This window comes from Octopus sinensis, linkage group LG23 (assembly GCF_006345805.1).
Source record: "Octopus sinensis linkage group LG23, ASM634580v1, whole genome shotgun sequence".
Classification (NCBI taxonomy): Eukaryota; Metazoa; Mollusca; class Cephalopoda; order Octopoda; family Octopodidae; genus Octopus; species Octopus sinensis.
Window position 1 is genome coordinate 29,110,769 of NC_043019.1, and position 22,828 is coordinate 29,133,596.

At 35.3% G+C, this 22,828-nt stretch overlaps 1 protein-coding gene across 10 annotated transcripts in view; it reads right to left on the reverse strand.

Moving 5' to 3' along the window:
* LOC115223434 (tight junction protein ZO-1) overlaps positions 1-22,828 on the reverse strand; it is an 832,981-nt gene that overhangs the window by 263,083 nt on the left and 547,070 nt on the right. Inside the window, exon 1 of one of the 10 annotated variants that reach the window (XM_029793985.2) lies at positions 21,743-22,393. The exons of the other annotated variants lie outside the window; for them this stretch is intronic. Coding sequence (XP_029649845.1) covers positions 21,743-21,835 — 93 coding nt within the window. The 5' untranslated portion in view covers positions 21,836-22,393. Of the gene's footprint in view, positions 1-21,742; positions 22,394-22,828 lie in introns of those variants that run through there. 10 annotated transcript variants of the gene reach the window in all.

Genomic DNA, 22,828 nt, shown 5'->3' on the forward strand with positions numbered 1-22,828 from the left:
CAGTGTATATGTGTGTGTGTGTGCATGTGTGTTGCTTTTGTTTCACCCCAGGTGAGCTCAGAATAGGCAGGCATATGATCAAAGGCATTCTAGCCATGACCATTTTTATCTATATTTCAGGCAATGTAACTAGTGTAGTGATAGTGAGCCTTTTGGGTCCGGTGTAGGAAAATTTCAATTTCTCTAATAATCCTATGACTTGAAGTGTCACTTCCATGTGAGCAAACAGTAACAATGGCAGAGTTGTTAAGGTATCAGATAGCCTTACCACTCTCAGTATTCTGAGCTCAAATCTTTCTGAGGATCCCTCAGAAAAGGCTCAAAACTTCACATTTATAATAGTGAACTACTTCGTGTTTGGTCATATTTCTCGCAAAATACAAAATTCTAAATTTTAATTAATCTAAAATATAACGAAGAATTAAGAGGGATTTAGGAAGATAATTAACTTTTTCATTTCCCAATGTTTCGAAGATAACATTAAGGTTCTTACATAAAATTATAATGGAAATGTTTAATTTAAATAAAAGGGATGGGTTCTTTATCATAAAACCAGAAGAAGGAAGTCTCAAGTGGGTTGGGGTCAAAAGGGTTAATAGAAATGCTTCTTTCATTGACACATTAACAGTTTGATTCTACTCAATAGTGAAAGCATTAAATTACGTTCATACATACATTCTAACCTTGCACTCATTCATACTCACACAATCTTGTAACTTACATTCTGACTTTTTTTTTTTTTTGCTTTTTGTTTCTCTTTTGTCTTGTCTGAAATCTGAAGATTATAAGATTTGCAGGAATAAATTATCTGCATATATATCTATCATTCGAAAAGCTTTCTGAAGACTTAGGTAATGTGAAACCAAAATGGTTATAAGGTTAAATCTTCATTTTAGAAATTGAAATCAGACATGTATAAAGTAAAAGTGTTTGAGTTAAGCTGAGATGTCATCCTCAATGCATACATAAATAGCTGCAGGGAAGTAATCACAAAATGCATTGCTAGCAAACGCTGCACTATTGAATGCACAGTAACACCGCTGCCAGATAGTCTACAGAACTGTCTTTTAAATTGTGACTTAATTGAAGACATATAGGTTTTTACCAGAAGAATTTTAATCCAATTCATTCATTCTTCTCTCCATCCCAGCCTCGCATACATTTTTCCCTGTATTATAATTAAATTACAGTTATAATCCTTGCAAAATTACATGATTTATTAAAAGATAGTTTTAATGCTTCAGAAATTTATATTACACAAAGTGATGAAAGCAAATGAAAGCAAATAGTAACATTTCTATACTTGAGAAATTGTCATACAAATTGAAACACAAAGTTTAGAATGAATGATAAATAGCAGATGTGAATATAAGGTTTAATTGATTTCTATTCAAGAAAATATATTTTAGAAGAGGTAGAAAAAAAAAAAAAAGAAATGAAGTATTCTTAATCAATCAAATAAGTTCTTTGTACAGAAAGAACCATAATTGAATCTTTTTTTGAAGACAGAACTTTTTTTTGTTTTTTATTATCACCAAAATCCACTGAGTTGATATCACTGAGCTAAGGAGAGAGAATACTCAGTCCACATGAGTAGTCACTACATTTTCCACATATTGCACCCTGTCATCGTAATGCCTTTGATGCTAACTCATAGGAGACAGCTTCTGGTTCTATGATACAAAACTGTTCAGTTTAAAATGTTTGTAATTAAATTTAAAAGACTACCACATGATTTTGTATAAGAACTGTTTCTTGAATTATATTCCAAACATCAGCATTTAGAACAGAGAAGGCAACAAACTGGTAATGGGTAGTTAATAGTCAGAGCACTAGTAAAATGACTTCTTTTCAATGCCTGGATAGTTCCATAGAAGTTTTTGGTAGTTCCTTTTACTATGGGAACCTTTTAATTTGTGGAAGTGTGTGCTAATCATGGAAGAGGGTGCTTTGAAAGCATAGTAGCCAGAACAGCGAGGAATAAAACTTCAGAGAGCTAATGCCTCTGTTGGCAACAAGGGAATTCTGTCATTAAGTGAAGAGCAAGTTGTACATAGCTTGTGGATGAAGTGCAGCGCTGCATCACACCGAGATGCAGTGTGGTAGAAATGAACTGAGAGAAAAACCGAGTTTAAGGGGAATTAAATGTTGTGTGTAAGAGAAATGGCTGTATTGGTAGGAGCATGTAATGCATACAGATGATAAAAGATGCGTAAAAAATGTGCAAGGAGATCCAAGAGGAAGGAAACCATTGAAAAGGAAGAACGAGGAAAATATAGGTAGAAATGGTGAAAATTAATTTCACAATGTTGAACCTTGCAAAGGAGACAACAAAGAAACACAACATACTGTGTTAGAAAGGCTGTGTCTGACTCATGCAAGCATAGGAAGGACATAAAAATTATGACGATGATGATGATGTGATGAAAGCATCAAAATGTTAAACGTTTCTTATTCCTCATAGTAAACTAACTCATTCTACTTTTGAACTGTTAATAAATGTTGTAAAGAATTTTATTCCAAACTCTCATGCCTAATTTAATATCTTGGATTTGTGAATTATCTTGACAAGATACAATATCTTCACTCTAGTACTAATTTCTATCTTACGGATACTGAATGGAGAACATATCCACCTTCCATGCTAGCATGGACTGTTAAGTCAGACTCAGTTCTTATTTGGAGTTACTCTTTTCCTAGATATGATGGAAGACCATGTCTTGTTCATACATTCCACTTCTTTTGGTGTGGTTTCTAGAGCTAGATATCATTCCTAACACCAATCAGTTACAGAGTGTACTGGGTGCATTTTATTAAGGCACAAACACTAGAGAAGCTGTCCTGTCCTCACCCAGAAAAAAGAGGTTCTCTCAACCCTGTATGATCTCTGCTCATTTAGCAATCCATTCATAAATAACCTTTCCTCATTTCTAATATAAACAAAAGGCCTGAAATTTTGAGGGAAGGGGCAGTCGATTACATTGACCTAAATATTTGACTGGTACTTGTTTTATTGGTCCCAAAAGGATGAAAGCAAAGCAGAATCTGAACTCAGGATATAAAGTTGGAAGAGGCAGCACTTAGCAGTTTGTTCCATGCACCAATGATTCAGCATGTTCACTGCCTTAAACCAATTTATAAGTAATAAAACAAAACAAGTATCAGTGTGATTTTGATCTCACAATCAAGAAGGGTAAAAATAAGAAAGTATTTAGTCCCAAACTCTACAGCTTAATTTAACATCATCTCACAGATTAATTACAAATCACTAATTCTAAAACTGATACTTTTTTAATGACACAAGATGCACACCGCAGGGTGGACAAGAAGGAAGAACAAGCAAGTGAAGTTTGAACTCTGAATATAGATAAAACTACATGTAATTATAAATCATTTAATCACAAACCTAGCTGCCTAAATCCAAACTGTGAATCCCAGTTATTAGAGAGAGAGAGAGAGAGAGAGAGAGAGACAGACAGACAGACAGAGAATGTATTGCAGCCATTGATTTTCTTCTTGTTGGAGAAGAATTTAATGTTGCAACTATGAAAGATAGAATTACATTACAAAATCTGAAATAATATATTATCAAGTTACCAAAACAATTCCTCTGTATTTATCATAAATATAAGTCTGATAAATTCTATAATATGTATTCTAAACAAATAGTCCTATATGATGAGTTGAGAGAGAGTCACCTAGCTGCAACCAAGATAAGAACGATATCACATTCAAATATAGTAAATCAAACAAATGAAATAAGATAAACGGTTCCTTGTTACATGGTTTATAAAAAAAGACGAAAATGGTGGGTGGGGGGTGCATTCAGGGGAATAATAATAATAACAACAGTTATAAAGATGACTGGTTTTCTGAAATATTACTGGAGTGGAAAGAATTACAAGAGAAACCTGTGATAATCAGAATTGTGTTCATCTTAACAGATCACAAATAGTTGAATGTATGAAGCTGGAAGGTTGGTAGTTCATCTCTTATGACTGGCACCATGTTTTAATATGGCTAAGACGCATGTAGCACTTAATGTACATGTGTATGCCTAGCTACCTCTAAACAGGAACCACATGATGGATTTTTTTTTGATGTTATATAATCCTAGGTCAATTCTGCTTCAGCAGACAGACAGCTATGGCCAAAGGCATTCCAGTCATGACCATCTCTTATCTTTTAGAGGGGAGTATCTACAACAATATTATCATTCCTTTATTTAAGATAGTTTGAGATTAAAGAGAGATGAGGTCTCTAAGCCAGCTATTTCCTGCAGGCTGAGAGACCACATAGAATCCTTATATCTGCAAGGCAGTATATTAACAAGTGATTAATTAGTTATCTTGCACTACTAGGTTCAATTTTTATTTTTATTCTTTTATATTTTAGTCAGTGAGGAAAGGCAGGGCCCATGACATTTTTCAGGGTCTCTATAGAAAAAGAAGGAAACACAATTCATTAGACATCCTTAGATCAGAGACCTACTCTATCTGAATGCTTGCAACAGAACAGACTCTGTTGAACACACTTGGTGGGTAGGGGCTTATCCCAGGTTACAGATTAACTCTTTAGCACTCAGATTATCCTATCAAATATAATGTTTACTTATTTACATTATTTTGAATTAATCTAAGGTGGTGAGCTGGCAGAAACATTAGCACGCCGGCCGAAATGTTTAGTGGTATTTCCTCTGTCTTTACATTTTGAGTTCAAATTCTGCTGAGGTCAACTTTGCCTTTCATCCTTTCGGGGTCGATAAATTAAGTACCAGTTGCATACTGGGGTTGATCTAATCGACTGGCCCCCTCCCCAATAGTTGCAGGCCTTGTGCCTAGAGTAGAAAAGATTATTTTGAATTAATCATAAATTATCTTGTAGCTTCAAGATTTCAAAGATGTAATTGTTTATTTTTAGAGTAACATTGTCAGGTAGGTGTGAAAGATTGGATCAGACCAGTTTGATCCTAAATCAGGTAGAATATTAAGGTCAGGTATAACTGATTTAAATGCTAATGGGTTAAGTCTAAACTCAAGTTATCTGGTTCCCTGTTCCGACTGAAATTTGTTTCTCATGTGTTCACCACTGGCATAGAACTCTCATAGAAAAGGACTGAGATAGTGAACTGTAGGGTCAATGAAACAACATTACTCTTAAGGACCATAGGAAAACAAGCAAATTCCTACTATGGCGTCTTATCAATGTATCCTGGTGACAGGGTATTCTATAAGATTTTTTGTTCTTTTGAAAACTACACCTTAGTATTAACCCATTTTGTGACCAAATTTCCAGTGAACTACTCTAGCAATATATGTTGCAATTAATTTTCAAAATTATCAAGAATTTGCAAAGATTTAATAAAATAACCAACTTTTCCTTTATGAAGAGGATGTTTGGAACGTAACTTAACAAAAAGATCTTACAAAATTATTATGGAATGCTTTAATTCAGATATGAACACTTTAGAAACAGATGGTTTTATATCACAGAATTAAAGATGCTCTCAAGTGGGTTAGTATCAAAAGGGTTTAAGCTGTTAATTGGAACATAAACGAAAAGTTCTTTAAAAGCAGATTCTTCAAAGACCAACCAAATTTATTCAGACTCTGTGCATGTGTAAAATTTTTCTTTCTAGCTATGGCTTTCAATTTAAATTATACTTAAAGACACATTGGAAAATGTGGTCCTAGATACTGTGTAAAGATAGAAAAAAAAAGGATAAGATACACATGGCAGGAAGGCTTTTGATCAAAGGCCTACTCAACAAAGGCTAGATGACAGCAATGTGTTTCACTATGAGCTAAAATGAAGAGCTTCAATACCATTACTTGATTCATAATAAATAGCAGCTAAATCTCTCTTAAATCACATCTTATCATTTTAAATAAAAAGGAACATGTAGAATAATGTAGTCTGACATATACCTTCAACCACAGGTTAGCTCAACTGTGCCAAACCTAGCGATAAACATAGCCCTTGGTATACAATGCCTTGGGTCATAGGTCAGTTTAATTAAGCAAGGCTGACCAGGAGTAAAACAACAATAACAGCAACATTCACTTTTGATTATGTGCTTTGATTTCGTTCTTGTGCTTTTCCTCTCCAATGTATGATCTGTTCCTACTGTAGACAATGCTCCAGCATGGCCTTAGCTAGGATTACTAAAGCAAACTAAGAAACTAAAGACTGGAAGCACATACAAACACATAGGTAGATACACCCATATACAGCTATACACATGCAACCATGAACATAAATTAAAAACTGTCTCTTGTCTTTCCTTATGACTATTACTTATGCCAAAATTTAATGTACTTTTGACACCCATTTTCTCATCCAGCATAAGTTACATATATTATTAAATATCACATCTCTCTATGCATATCGTTTTGTGCCAGTCTACAAAGCCAAAACATTCTTAAATCTAACCATTTTCTATCAGATCTTTCTTTACTGCAACTACTTTACTTTAATAACCTGTGACATTTCTTCACAATGTATGTATCAACGAGTTATCTATTTGCATTGTATGTTAAATCAGGAGTTTCTATGTAGTTACTTGACCAGTTAGAAATAGAGGCCAAATCTTTTGCAAATCACACACACTTCAAATAGAAACTGAGACTCCCTCAAAGCACACATACATGCTTAAAATAAAAGCCAAAATTTCCTTCAGGTCACCCACACTTAAAAACAGACCCAAAATCTTCCTCAAATCATTCTCTTAAAAAAAGAAATGACACATTACATAAATGAAAGAAAAGAGGAAATGGATGGACATGACCAAAACACTTTTTATCATAGGCCTAGCTGGCCTGGAGCTAAAGAACAACACCAGCAACAACCTGTTACACTACAAATCAACAAGGAGCCTTGGATAACATCGGTGGCATGGAGAGGGAAGGCCGGTATGCATGGGCAACTGCTGGTCTTCCATAAACAACCTTGCCTGAACTTGTGTCTAGGTGGGTAACGTTCTAGGTGCAATCCCATGGCCATTCATGATCGAAGAGGGTCTCCAATAGTTCCATACGAGTTTCTACAGCACCACCTGGTGCACCTGCATGTTCTTGATGTGTGTGTAGCACAGTGTTCTTATTTCTGTGGAGGATGGAGGAGTATAGACTCCTCCTGTTAGTGTGTATTGCATCAATTTGTTTTATTATGTTGTTTAGTTTGTCTCTTGCATTATGTTTGTCATTTGTTTGGCTTGAATATGTACAGCAAATTCTGACAAGAGAATCTGGTCATTAGCATAGAAAATTTCTCATGGGAATTTGGTCTTAAATACTTATGAAGGAAAGAACTAGGCAGATCTTAGAATGGGCTATGATGATTTTACAAGCATTCTAAATATATCAATATCTTGGTATAAATTAAAATTTTATGTATTTAATACATACACTCATTACTACTTATAGAAATGAGATTTTGTAGCAATCATTATCTTCTACAACATCAGAACAACAAGGGAGCTTCAATGTGGTTCCAAAATTTGTCTGCTAGAAATAGCAGTCAAAATACCCACCTCAACCATGCCATCTTTACCCTTTTGTTACTATATTTCTATCACAACATATCTCCTTTGTTTCAATTAATTTTGAAATTAATGAATAATAAAGCAAGCTAACTTAGTCGTTATTGTATTATACTGGGACATAAAGTAAGACAGAATTTTGATGGAAGACTTTCATTCATATCTCTTTAAAGCAAGAAATTTTACAGCCAAGGTCAGTCTCAAGGAGGCTGGTATCAAAAGAATATTGATAATGTGGTCCTACATGCGTTGACTGAAAAAAGATGGGATGGTCACAACGAGAAAATCTTTAATCAAAGATCTTCTCAATAAAGACTGACCAATGGCTAAACAACCACCATGAAACCAAAACTAATTGTCAGGCTTTATGAGTCACTCAGGGGTCTAGTAATAATTATTAAAACGTTTTATTACTCTGTCTGTGACAGTGTTATAGCGGATAGCTTTAGGAAGTTTTGTTTTGAAATTTGAAAAGATAATATTTATCATTTAGCAATGTCAATCAATATTAGTCTCAGAGAATTAGTAGCATCCTTGAATTAGCTGAAATGATCTGCATCTTTAATAATCAGAATAGAATAAAAGTTTTTCAAACCTGGGAAGAAAAACTTAAGCAATGGACAGCCAGTTATAAAAACTGGCCAAGAACAAGATGTCAGCATATTTAAAGAGATATTTGCCTCTTGGTTAATTAATTATGAAAACTAATGATACCATGAGCTATTGCAGTTAATTGAAAGTTCTTCATTGTAGAAATTTCTTAATTCTAAATGCAAAAGTAAAGCTGAAGAGATTTAATAAAATCCAAAATTACGGAACTACTTCAATATAGATCTAAACGATGTAGGCAACCATAAGCAATCTGTTCTGATAGTTGTTTAGGACGTGGTACAGCCCCTGATTCAGCAGACATATAAGTAAACATTTTCCAATTGTGATCATCTTGCTTTTTATACAGACTTATCTAAGTTCTTATCCAATGTGTTTTTCCCTTTTCTTTAAGGAGGGAGAAAGCTGCAGCCGTTATTATTGACATGGACAAGAAAATAAAAATAAATAAAATTAACTCTTTTTAATTTCTTTGACTACGTGTGCAGCATTGAATGCCAGCAAGTAATCCTTATCTGCCCCTATCTTTGGCAATGAACTGTAGTTGTCCTTCAGTGCAATCACTTGCCAGTACTTCAGTTTCTGTGGACCTTCTCCATGTTGTTTATGGTCTGTCATGCTTGTACTTCCCTTGGGGTATCCATAGAGTATGTCCTGTCCCAACCAACCTCATTTCCTCCTTATGATCTGGGTTCCAATAGGTTGCTGTTAACTTGTCCTCAAAAAGGCTTTGCTTATGAGTTTATCTTGCCAGCGCCACTGAGGAGCAGACATGGTTGGAAATGAAAGTGGTATGGAAGGTTGTTTGAAGAAATTTTGGGTAAGAGAACCAAACAAAGATTGGCTTTTGACAGAGAATCTACAGTCTGTAGCCCTCTGTGAAAAGAAAGCTGTACTTAACAATGGCATAACCCACAACCAAGGCAAGCAAAGCAGAGAAAGGGGGAGAGTACATGAAAGTCAACCAGGTTAAGAGATGGAATGCAAAGGGAAACAAGTGGAACTATTTAGAGGGGTTTGCCCAAGTAGTGAAAGAAGTGATTAAAGACAGAGATGGAACTATTTAGAGGGGTTTGCCCAAGTAGTGAAAGAAGTGATTAAAGACAGAGATGGAAAGACAGTCTTACAAATGAAGTCCCTTAAGATAATTATTCTGAATAATGATGATGATGACAGTAGCAACGTTGAGGGGAAGCAAGGAACATGGAAGTTCGGAACTTCTAGTCTGTGTAGCATTAAAACAAGAATTTAGAACAAACTGTGTGAAAATAATATGTTGAAAACAATGTTGAATTGTCCTGATGTTTGTGATGAAAAACATAAAACCAATAGCCATAGGTGAATGTGGCAAACTTGCACAAAGAGAATACTTGCATGCTTTGTTCACCAGAAGAATGAAAAAAAAAGTTGAAATTGTGCCAATGATAGTGGTGGTGGGTACTCTTGGTATTATCACAAAAGAAATGAAATCATGGTGTGGAGAAGACTAAGATTGATATTCAAAACACAACTATTATCGGCAACAGTATTCTTAGGAATTGCAAAAATCCCAAGGAAAGTATTCAAAAAATTGAGTTGACAAAAAATTCCAAAGGACTCATGTTCATTTGTGAAGATTTTCTCATGGGGTGTAAAAATGACTCAAGGTCTGACAGAGTTCGTGTTAACATATTTCATGCAGGGAACATTATACAGTTAATTAGAAATAATTACGAGTTAAAGAAAAACCAATATTTATAAGCCAATGACTCATAGTATCTAGAATTATTTCAGCAAGGAACTCATCTGTGAAACAGACTTCACAAGACTTGTTGAAGCTGTGACCAGAATGACTAAGCAACATGTACATACAATGTTTGACGGTTGGCATAGTTAACTAGAATTGTTTACAGAATAAATAACTGAAAGATGCCATTTGCATGAGTAATATTAGTCCAGTTATTGAACACATTAATGTACAAGCATTTATACAGAACTCAAAACAGTTATACATATGTATATATATTTATAAAATTAGCTATGACTGGTGCCTTCTGGTGAAACTCAGTAAAAAAATTATAAAATCTATATCAAATTTGACTCTACTATTAGCACTGGGTCCTACTGTTATGATGTGTTTTGTTGTTAGTCTTTAAAATCTCTTTAACCCTGTAGCATTTAAGCTGACCATATCCAGCCCAAATATTCTACTTGTTTTACATTCAAAAAGGTAAAATCCAGCCTGTCACACCTACCCTACAATTATAATATCATTCTAAATCTCAAAGCTACGAGATTTTGCACAATTAATTCAAAACAATGTGAATAAACAAACATTACATTTGACAGAGTAATCTGAATGTTTAAGGGTTAAAATAACAACCTTAAAATTTACATTTAAGTTTATTTGTATGTATATATATATTTGTGAAGGCGTGTGGCTTAGTGTTTCAGGTGTCAGCATAATGATTGTAAGATTGTGGTTTCGATTCCTGGACTGGGTGACGCGTTGTGTTCTTGAGCAAAACACTTCATTTCATGTTGCTCCAGTCCACTCAGCTGGCAAAAATGAATAACGCTGTGATGGACTGGCGTCCCATCCAGCTGGGGAACACATACGCCATAAAAACCGTGAAACCAAGCCCATGAGCCTGACTAGGCTTTAAAAGGGCGCATTTATTATTTTTAATATATATTTATTATACACACATTTATTATACACATGTATACATATATTACAAATATATACACATGTATATATTTGTAATACTTGCTAAGTGTGGAGGACAGAGCAGTGCTCCTGATCTTTGCAGACTTTCTGAGACCAGTTTGTTTCAACTGTTATGAAACCAATACATGCAAGAAAGACATGAGCAAGGAGAAGATTTCAGAGGGATAACATTCTGCAGAGGAAGGATTGAAGAGTTAGCACAGGGTCAAACATGTCTGTGTAGAGATTCATGAAAATATACGTGTTTACATAACAAGAGTCAACACTTAGAAATTTGTCAGGCATGACAGAGTGGTAAGAAGTTTGCTTCCCAACCACATGGTTTTGGGCTCAGTCCCACTGTGTGGCACCTTGAGCCAGTATCTTCTACTATAGCATTGGGCCAACCAAAGCCTTGTAAATGGTAGATGGAAATTTACAGAAAAACAAAAGACTAAGACAGGTGATTAAACAACAAGCAGGTGTATTTGTTTGATGCTCAGGAAGGTGAGAAAGTCTTTTGTTTCAGGCCTATGCTCTTCAACAGAAAGGAATACAAGGAAATAAACAGAGAGAATAAAAAAAATCTGTGGATTTAGCGGTCAATCATGGAGACTGTATGTGTGTGTGTGTATATGCATGTGTGTGTCTCTTTGTGTCTGTCCCGTACCACCACTTGACAATCAGTGTTGGTTTGTTTGCATTTCTGTAACCTAGGAATTCAATAAAAGTGACCAATAGAATAAGTCCCAGGCTTAAAAAAAGGTACTGGAGTCAATGTGTTTGACTAAAAACTCTTGAAGGCGGTGCTCCACCATGGCCACAGTCTAATAACTGAAACAAGTAAAAAAGATGAAAGGTGCATCTACACACAAACATGAGCCCCTCCCCACCACAGATTATTGAATCTTTTAATTAATTCCAATAACCTAAAATTTCTTAATATTTAGACAATTATTTCTTCTCTTCCTTCACTCACTTGTAATGATAGTTTTTAATGCTATGCTCAGCTATGCTTGGTCTAAAACTTGTCAACAGGAGTAGCTTTAATGAAACTAATTACTGTTTTGAATCTAAGAAACTACATTCTATGTATGGACTAAAAAAACAACAAAAAAACAAACAAATAAATACATAGGTGCAGGTGTTGTTGAGAAGCTTGTTTCCCAACCATGTAGTCTCGGGTTCAGTCCCACTGTGCGGCACCTTGGGCAAGTCTCTTCTACTATAGCCCTAGGACAACCAAAGACTTGTTAGTGGATTTGGTAATTGAAAGAAGCTCATCATATGTGTGTGTGTATGTGTGAAACCACTGCTTGACAGCCAGTGTTGGTTTGTTTACATCCTCATAACTTAAAGGACTGGCATCAGAGACCAATAAAATAAGTACTGTAGGGTGGGTTGGGAGGTACATTTGTTATTCTAAAACCCTTCAAGGTGATGGCCCAGCATGGTCACAGTCCAATGACCGAAACAAATAAAAGATAAAATAAATAAATAAATCCATAAAGTTTTCAAAGAAAGTTGATCATGTATTAATTACTACATCTATGTAAACTGTTAAAATGCTGGTGTGTTTACGTCCCTGTAACTTAGCAGTTCAGCAAAAGAGACCGATAGAATAAGTACTAGGCTTACAAAGAATAAGTCCCAGGGTCGATTTGCTCAACTAAAGGCGGTGCTCCAGCATGGCCACAGTCAAATGACTGAAACAAGTAAAAGAATAAAAGAGTTCTTAGGATATTTTGTTTTTAATGGTTAAATCAGAAATAGATGGGGCAGTGCCCAAGATCCTTTGCAAACATTCCGAGACTGGTGAATGGAAAACAAGAAGCTAACCTTAGAACAGAAAACTGATGTCCAAACAATTATGCCCAATTGTTGTTCTGTTATCCTTCTGGAATTTCTTTCCATGTGTTTTTCTTTTAGAAACACTGACTTAAGTACAAACATCAGTCACATCAGTTCTAGAGGACTCAGCCAGTCTGCAAAGGTGAAGGGCATACTTCCAACATCATAAAAGAAAACTGGAGGCAACCAGCTATACAGAATCTCCTTTCAAAGTTTACTTCAAGGTTGATTAATAGAATCATTTGTGTGTGTGTGCCCAACATGGTCAAAGTCCAATGACTGAAATAAGTCTAAGAATAAAGAAATATGTCGGAAGAAGAAGAAGAAGAAGAAGAAGAAGAAAAGAAGAAGAAGAAGAGAAGAAGAGAAGAAGAAGAAGAAGAAGAAGAAGAAGAAGAAAAGAAGAAGAAGAAGAAGAGAAGAAAGAAGAAGAAGAAGAAGAAGAGAAGAAGAAGAAGAAGAAGAAGAAGAAGAAGAAGAAGAGAAGAAGAAGAAGAAGAAGAAGAAGAAGAAGAAGAAGAAGAAGAAGAAGAAGAAGAAGAAGAAGAAGAAGAAGAAGAAGAAGAAGAAGAAGAAATATTGGATAGCATAGTCTGAGAGAAGCTGATTTTTTTTTTAGAGAGGAGAGAGAGTCATTGTTGGAATGCTTATGATCATGGGTCTGCTACTTCAAGGCCAATCTGAAACTAAGCAATATTAACAACTACATTTAGTCATCAATGAAGAAATATGTTTGAAACCTGTGGGGGTCTGAAGTAATTTCTTCAAACAATTAGAATTACCCTCAAGAACTTCTCAAATTCTTCAAACTGCTTATCTCACTTCCTGTCCCCCACTCCTTAGACCATTGCAGAATCACTGATATTCACGATTCATTAATTTACTGACACACACAGTTCTAGTGAAATTCCAAGATTAACAGAATACTGTGAAAACAATTTCAACCAAAGTGAAACTTTTATCTCTTCAACCAATATATATATATATATATAATATATGTGAGCTAAAATAATTAAATTCTGTCTTCGATTTAGTAACTTGCAATTAACAAATCAGTTGGAAAACAACATTCACAAGGTCAATGGGAGGAGCAGAGAAATTGCCATGTTTGATATAAATTAAAATGGTTTTTAACCCTTTAGTACTTAAACTGGCTATATCTGAGCCAAATATTCTATATGTTTTAAGTTCAAACCAGCCAGACCTGGCTTCTCACACCTACTTTACAATATCATTCTAAAAGTTAACAATCACATCATTTGAAATCTAAAAAGCTACAAGATAATACATGCTTAATTAAAAACAATGTGAATAAATAAGCAGAACACTGGATAGAGTAATCTGAATGCTAAAGGTTAAATTTTAGAAACTTGTTCAAAGGTGCAGGAGTGGCTGTGTGGCAAGTAGCTTGCTTACCAACCACACGGTTCTGGGTTCAGACCCACTGTGTGACACTTTGGGCAAGTGTCTTCTACTACAACCTTGGGCCGACCAAAGCCTTGTGAGTGGATCTGGTAGACGGAAACTGAAAGAAGCCCGTCGTATATATGTGTATGTATATATATATATATATATATATGTGTTTGTGTTTATCACCCCCCAACATCGCTTGACAACTGATGCTGGTGTGTTCACGTCCCTGTAACTTAGCGGTTCGGCAAAAGAGGCCAATAGAGTAAGTACTAGGCTTACAAAGAATAAGTCCTGCGGTCGATTTCCTTGACTAAAGGTGGTGCTCCAGCATGGCCACAGTTAAATGACTGAAACAAGTAAAAGAGTAACACTTTGGCAAAGAAAGAAAAGTTATACAGAGGCAAAATAATTTCCCTGATATGTGTGTGAGAGAGAGGAATACACGCATTTTACAGGTACTCAGTGAAGTGTTTGGCATTAGGAAGAACGTCTAGCTGTAAGAACCATACAAAAGTAGATACTGGATTTTTGTGCAGCCCTCTGGCTCACTGGTTCCTGTCAAATCGTCCAACCTATGCCAACATGGAAAACGCATGCTAAGCGGTTATGACATGTACCACTGGCTTCTTTCTGTACCATTCCTGTGTACCAAATCTCACTACAAAGGTATTCATCCTCCAAACACTATAACAGAAGGCACAAGCCCAAGGTGTTATGAAATGAAGAGCTGGGGAATCAAGTGGTTGCATAGGAAATTTCTTAACCACAAAGCTGTGCCTGCAGATATAACTGCAGTAAATATTCATATATATATATATATAGATAACTTTTAACATTTTTAAAAATATCATATAAGGCTAAATTCATTTCTAGCATTTACCATGTTTTGATAATGGAGTCTTTTCACGCTGTAAAATAATAGCCAGCAATTTCATAAATCATTTTTTTCCTTTTTTTTTGTGGCATAAATTGAAATATGAAGAATTACAAGAAAATAAGAAAATATGGAATTTTTATGGATTCATTCTTCTGTAGACAAATTACATTCCCATTTCAAATCTATATTGCTACACTTAAATTATCACTAACATCATTATGTGTATGTATGAATAGAAAAATAAGTATGAATGAAGACATGTATATACATGTGTATGTGTGTATATGTATGTATATATATATATATATATATATATATATATATATATATATATATCTTACATGTATGTTTGTATATATATATCTTGTATGTATGTATATATATATATATATGTCTTACATGTATGTTTGTATATATATATATCTTATATGTATGTATATAAATATATATATGTATGTGTATGTATGTTATATATATATATATATATAATATATACACAACCATATATGTGTATTATACATATATTAGATATAGATATACTCCCAACAAAAATATCTGTGTCCATGCACACGCACGCACACACACACACTCACTTCACAAAATGTGTGTGTGTGTGTCTGTGGGTGTGTGCTTGTGTGCATATGTAGAAATATAGAGATATAATGAAGTAACTTGTAACTCTGAGCAAACTTGCTATATGTATAAATCTCCAATATTCAAGTAAGGAGAAGAGAGGTGTATATAGCAAGACAAAAATGTTTATAGAGAAAAGATTCCAAGGTTTTTTCTATTTGTTCTAGTTTTTTTTCTTTTTCTTTTCTTAACATGACAAAAAAAAAGTACAGGTAAAATATGTCTGTACTATGTCCTCTGTTTTATTTCATGAACAAACATGAGTATTTCTATACACACACAGTATACTGATAACAATAGCCACAGCTTACAACAAAAGTGGCTGTGGGGATTGGTGGCGGTGGTGGTGGTAGTAGTGGTGGCAGGGATTGGTGGCAGGTCGTGGTGGTGGGGGTGGTAGTGGTAGTTTTCGTTTTTAATAATAATAATAATAATAATAACAATGATAATAAGGAATTTGAATTTCTGGGGCCCAGCAAACAGGTAGAGAGAGCTGTTCTGTCAATTGTAATTCAATAGGAAAGTATTTTGACAGTTGAACAGAAGATTGTATTTAGAGCACATTTCAGTAGTAGAAAAAAAGAAAAGAAAAGAAGGAAATGAGGGGAGGGAGAGGAGAATGTAAGGGAGAAATGGGGTGGTGGTGGGGTAGACCACAAAGAAAAAAATAAACTAGTTGAGAGAGAGAGAGAGAGAGAGAGACAAGAAGGGGCAGAGGGAGAAAATGATTTTAATGAGAGAAAAGGGTGCCATGCAAGTAAAAATGTTTGAAAGCTTCCTAAGGAGGTGGAAATGAGGAAATGAAAAGCAGTGAATTGCTAAAATGTTAATTATGGCAATTAATATTTGATCTTTGAAAGTGGAATTATATCAACTTGCATTTTTTTTTTTGTTTGTAATTTGCATTTTGAGATAATATTTCTTTGGTTTTTGTTTTGTCATCATTTCATATTCTGTTAATAAATTGATAAATTTAAATATGGAAAATATAACATTTTGCTTACAATTAACATCCATATCCCACTCTCTTTCTTTCTTTCTCTCTCACTCTCTCTCTCTCTCTCTCTCTCTCTCTCTCTCTTTTGCCAGACGCACACACCAAGCAGGCTTTTAAAAGTTCCATGTTGAAGATATAAAAATGTAGTTATAATTTCTATTTCATGACATTCGGAGACAACACATTTAAACAAGTTAAAAAGGTTTTAGAAAAATATTAGAATATAGGCTCAGATATAGTTGTGTGGTAAGAAGTTTACTTCCAAACCACATGGTTCCAGGTTCAGTCCCACTGTGTGGCACCTTGGGCAAGTGTCTTCTACTATAGCCCTGGGATGACTGAAGCCTTGTAAGTGGATTTGGTAAACAGAAAATGAATGAAGCCTGTTGTGTATATGCGTATGTGTCATTGTGTCTGCGTTTGTCCACTACCACTGCTTCACAACCAGTGTTGGTGTGTTTATATCCCTGTAACTTAGCAGTTCAGCAAACGAGACCAACAGACAAGTACTGGGCTTAAAAAAAGGAAACGTACTGGGGTCGATTCAGTTGACTAAAAAATTCTTCAAGGCAGTGCCCCAGCATGGTCACAGCCACAGTCTAATGATTGAAACAAGTAAAAGATAAAGCAGAGAAGTTTTATGGTAATTTAACCTTTAATAATCCTTAACAAATGCTGTATATATAGGTGCAGTGTGAGGGGCACACTGAGCTGTTGTTCAGAATCCTCATACATCTAGTGGTCCAGTTCTGATCTATGTATATTGTGGCTTGCTGTCAATTTATAAATATTCTAGGGTCCAGTGCATTGATTTGCCCTAGGACCTATAATGCTATTAAGATGCCTCTGTAAGAGTATACTCTAGCACTGGCTTGGGAAGCACTTCCCCCACACACATACACACCACAATATTTTTTTTCAGGGTGACAATGAAAATGCCTTTAACATCCATCTCCATGAAAAAATATCACTGTCAAAATGAACAAGTGCAGAAACATTTTTGCATTCATTCAATTTTTAAAATAATCTATTTTGAAAATGAGCGATTTGACTGCTATTTCCAGCAATTTAAACAACCAAGTAGAGACTCCTCTTGACATATGGACTGACTTTTTTTAACGATGAAAAGAGAGATAGATTACAAGGATGCACTTGAAGATAAAGTGTTTTGATCTGAGATCAATGCTAAAACTAAAGCGATTGTAGTGTGGAAGATGTAAGTTAGCCATTCAGAAACACACTAAGACCATCAACTTCACTTAATTATTTATTTGTAATTTACAGCATCAAAAGTTTTGTTACTTGAAACTGCAACCTATTTGAACCAGCAAACCTATGATCAAGGCCTTACCCCACAATGACCATCCTGCATTTTTTCTTTGCATATACACACACACACACACACACACACATATATATACACACAGAGGGCAAGCTGGCAGAAACGTTAGCACGCTGGGCGAAATGCATAGCCGTATTTCGTCTGCCGTTACATTCTGAGGTCAAATTCTGCTGAGGTCAACTTTGCCTTTCAGGGTCGATAAATTAAGTACCAGTTATGCACTGGGGCCGATGTAATCGACTTAATCCGTTTGTCTGTCCTTGTTTGTCCCCTTTGTGTTTGGCCCCTTGTGGGTAGTAAAGAAATATACACACACACACACATATATACATACAGTTTAGTTTCGCGGTTTTAAGATACCCAAACAGGCTTCAGTGGAGATACATGATATATTCTATAAATATACCTGTTCAAGTATCATGAAAGCATGAAACTATTAGTAGCTCTTTTGGTTGTGCATTAAATTGAAATATATATATATATGGGTGGTTGTGTGGTAAGTAGCTTGCTTACCAGCCACATGGTTCCAGGTTCAGTCCCACTACGTGGCACCTTGGGCAAGTGTCTTCTACTATAGCCTTGGGCCAACTAAAGCCATGTGAGTGGATTTGGTAGATGGAAATTGAAAGAAGCCCATCGTATATATGTATATATGTGTGTGTGTGTTTGTGTGTCCGTGTTTGCCCCCCCACCCCAATATCCTTTGACAACTGATGCTGGTGTATTTACGTTCCCATAACTTAGCAGTTTGGCAAAAGAGACCAATAGAATAATAGGCTTACAAAGAATAAGCCCTGGGGTCGATTTTCTTGACTAAAGGCAGTGCTCCAGCATGGCTACAGTCAAATGACTGAAACAAGTAAAAGAGTATATATATATATATATATATATATATATATAGTAGAACCTGACAGTACGAGTACACCATTGTACGAGTAATTTGCTGTACAAGCCAAGACTCGTGCGAATTTTTGTCTGGAAGTATGAGCGGAAATTCACAGCACGAGCACAAAACACATCCCATCTTTACGGTAATTCAGTTAATAAAACCAGTTTACATATTTCTTTTGCATTCTCTTTTATTTTTTATGATTGTCATTCTACTTGTAACTACACCTTTTTCTGTTTGAAAACCCATAAAAAAAATATTATTTTCGAGTAGTTTTTGGAGGCTGGAATGGATTAATTATATTTTAGTTTAACTTCAATAGGGAAAATTGATTTGTAAAACAAGTAAATTGTAAGATGAAATCGGTCATGGAGCAAATTAAACTCTCACTGTGAAGTATCATTGTATATACGTGTGTGTGTATGTGTGTGTATATATATATATATATTTTTTTTAATTAAAAAAAAAATTTTTTTTTTTTAAGGCAGGGAGGTTGTTGAAGTTTTGAATTAAACTTATGAAGTACTTTTTTTGTTTCAGTGAGCAAATGCTTCCACACTATTTTCTAATCACTGGATCCTCAACTCCTACTGCTCTGATAACACAGGCCTGGAATGACAGGTATGTTACACAAGAGTGACATTTATTTGTAATAAACATTTTTTACTTGCAAAAATACTTCCTTTTTGATCTTCACTCTCTTTACCTCCTAATGAAACCTGGACACAGTTTTTCATTTGACATGCAAGAAATAGCAGTCAAATCTTCCTCAGACCATACCTCACCACCTTAAACCTATTAATACCAACCCGTTGGAAACTGCTCTGGTTTTATGATACAAATCTCCAGATTTAAAGCTATCTAAATTAAAACATATGAACAACATACTGGTTGATGTAGACCTATCCTTCAAAACAACACAAGGTGGTCACACTTGGAAAATCTTTTGATCATAGGTCTGCTCAATCAGGTTTGGCTAGGGCTAAACAATAGCAATAAACACTGGCTTACCTTAAAGAACACACACCTACTTACTCATACACCTCACACGCCAATGTCTAGGGCCTTTCCACAAAAATATAAAATGTGACAACGTGCAGGACCTGCAAGAAAGAGCAGCTAAATTTCCCACAAATTTCATCATCCTACCATAAAGTTTGCAACATAGGCATAGGCATGGCTGTGTGGGTAAGAAGCTTACTTTCCAACCATGTGGTTTTGTGTTCAGTCCCACTGTGCAGCACCTTGGGCAAGTGTCTTCTACTATAACCTGGGCTAACCAAAGCCTTGTGAGTGGATTTGGTAGACAGAAACTGAAGGAAGCCTATTGCGTGTGTGTGTGTGTGTGTGTGTGTATGACAACCATCCCTGTGACTTAGCAGCTTGGCAAAAAGAAACTGATAGAATAAGTACCAGGCTTTAAAAAAGAAACTGAGATCAATCTGTGCAACTAAACCCTTCCTGACAGTGCTCCAACATAGCTGCAGTCCAATAAACGAAACAAGTAAAAGATGAAAAATAAACAGAGGGTGTAGTCTTAGAAACTTTATAAAAGACAGAAAAGTCCCAGACAGGAATGCATTTTCATCATCGATCTATCTTGATCAGAGTTAATCTAGGCTACATAACAACAGTGTCTCACACTAATTTTTAGAGGTGGAGGAGGGAAAGGACCCAGTGATCCTGTAGCCCCCTCCTCACAATACTTGGCTGGTACCTACTTATTTTATCAAAATTTCTGGCAGGATCAATGAGGAAGCTGGCCTCAGTAGGGTTTAAATAATAATTGTTGCTCACAAAAACACAGTCACAAATTTGGGAGCAAGAAGTTATTCAATCATATTGACCACGGCATTTGATGGGGAAGTGCATGGCTTAGCGGTTGAGGTGTTGGACTCATGATCATAAGATTGTGATTTCAATTCCTGCATCAGGTAATGTATTGTGTTCTTGAGCAAGACACTTCATTTCACATTGTTCCAGTCCACTCATCTGGTAAAAAAATGAGCAATCCTGTAATAGACTGGTGTCCTGTCCAGGGAGGAACATATACACCAGAGAAACCAGTAAACTGGAGTAATGTGGACTAACCACAGTATTTCAGCAACCCAGGAGGATGAAAAAAGCAGAGTCATCATTGATAGGAATTGAACTCACAATGTACAGAGCTGGAGTAAATATCATAAAGCACTTAAACCAAGGTTTTTACCAATCCACTGTAGTAGTAGTAATAGTAGTTTGTGATTCAGGTAGAAGCCAAGAATTTTGAGGGGTGTGAGGAAGATAATATCATTGACCCTAGTATTTGACTGGTATACTTTATTTTATCAACCACAGTGGGATGAAAGGGGAAATTGATCCAGGCAGGATTTGAACTCACAATGTAAAGAGCCAAATCATACTGTCATAACTAAAGCTCCCGGGGATTACAAATACACAGAAAAATAAATGAATAATGAATAACACCACCAGGCATTGCACACATTATTGAGGATTACGCTCGATGCAATACAAAACCAAAACAAAACACTGCACATTGCCAATGCACAAGAGCTGCATGCGCTATGATGTGCAATGAAAGCATGCAATAAAAATCCAGCTTCTGAAACAACAACAAGAACAACATAGGTACAAGGCCATCCATCTTTGCGCGGGTATAGGGGATGCAGTAATTTAAATCAACTAATGTTTATTTTATTGAATCCCCACCATTCTGATCACCCGCCCACCAAGCGATGGGTAAAAAGTAATGATGATCATCTCAGAATAATAATAATAATAATAATAATAATAATAATAGTAGTAGTAGTAGTAGTAGTAGTTATAATAATAATAATAATGATAATAATAATAGTTTCATAAATAAATAAAAAGAAAATAAAAAGAAAAACAAAAGACATACCTCCGAATCAATAAAATCATTCCATAGGTTAGTGTTTTTTGCCTGCAAATCATTGAGGCTACGTGACCAAGAGTGCTCGTTTATATTCCACATAAGGGATAATGATAATAGAGGAAGAGGGAAATAATGTAGGGAGAACGAAAAAAATATATATATGTATATGTGTGTGTATATATATGTGTATATATGTAAAATGACAGTGGGCCAAGAAAGACAGCGAAAAAAAAAGAAAAAACTAAATGAAGTTGTTGTAGTTGTGAAGGAACACTTCTACATGGTCCATGGTCACTGGGCCTGCTTATAATTGATATCCAGCTTTCACTTCAAAATAGTTTATGTATGCTGTTGTTTTTCGAAAAACAACATTGGATGAGGAGAATGGGAATGTACAGGACAAAGTTAAGGGTAAAGTAGGGAGAATAATAATTACAAAAAAAAAAAAAAAATTTGAAAGACAGAATTGTTACAGTTTGAATGATGTTAGCAGTGGGAGGGCCTTGTTGGAAATATATAAGTTTGGCTCAGTGGTGGTTGAAGTGTCGGTAGCAATAGATGGAGATCCCTCTATAACAGTTTCACCACCAACTTCATTTGAAAATTACAAGTTAGTTGTAGTGATAGTAGTAGTAGTAGTAATAGTAGTAGAAGTACCACCACCACCACCACCACCAATACTAATACTTCTTAAAAGTAGTAGTAGTAGTAGTAGTAGTAGTACCACAACCAATACTAATACTTCTTAAAAGTAGTAGAAGCTATACTACTACTACTACTGATAATGATGATGGTAATAAAAGTGATAAAAGTGGCCTCTCTGAAAATCCAGTAATCACTGAAGTTTGCTAGTTTACAAACTAGCTGGCAAAGAAAGAGACATCGCTTGTACTTCCTTCCTCCAAGCAAGGTAGGGAAAAAAAAGCAAAGTACACAAACTAAGCAGTTAAATATGCAATAGAAATTAAATAGTAGGTATAAGGTGAGTGTCTTGTCTGTACAAAAGCTGTCATTCCAAAATTCCTGTCACCTCAATCCTGTCCTCTCACTCTCTCTCTCTCTCCACCAACACCTTACACATGACCTATAAAT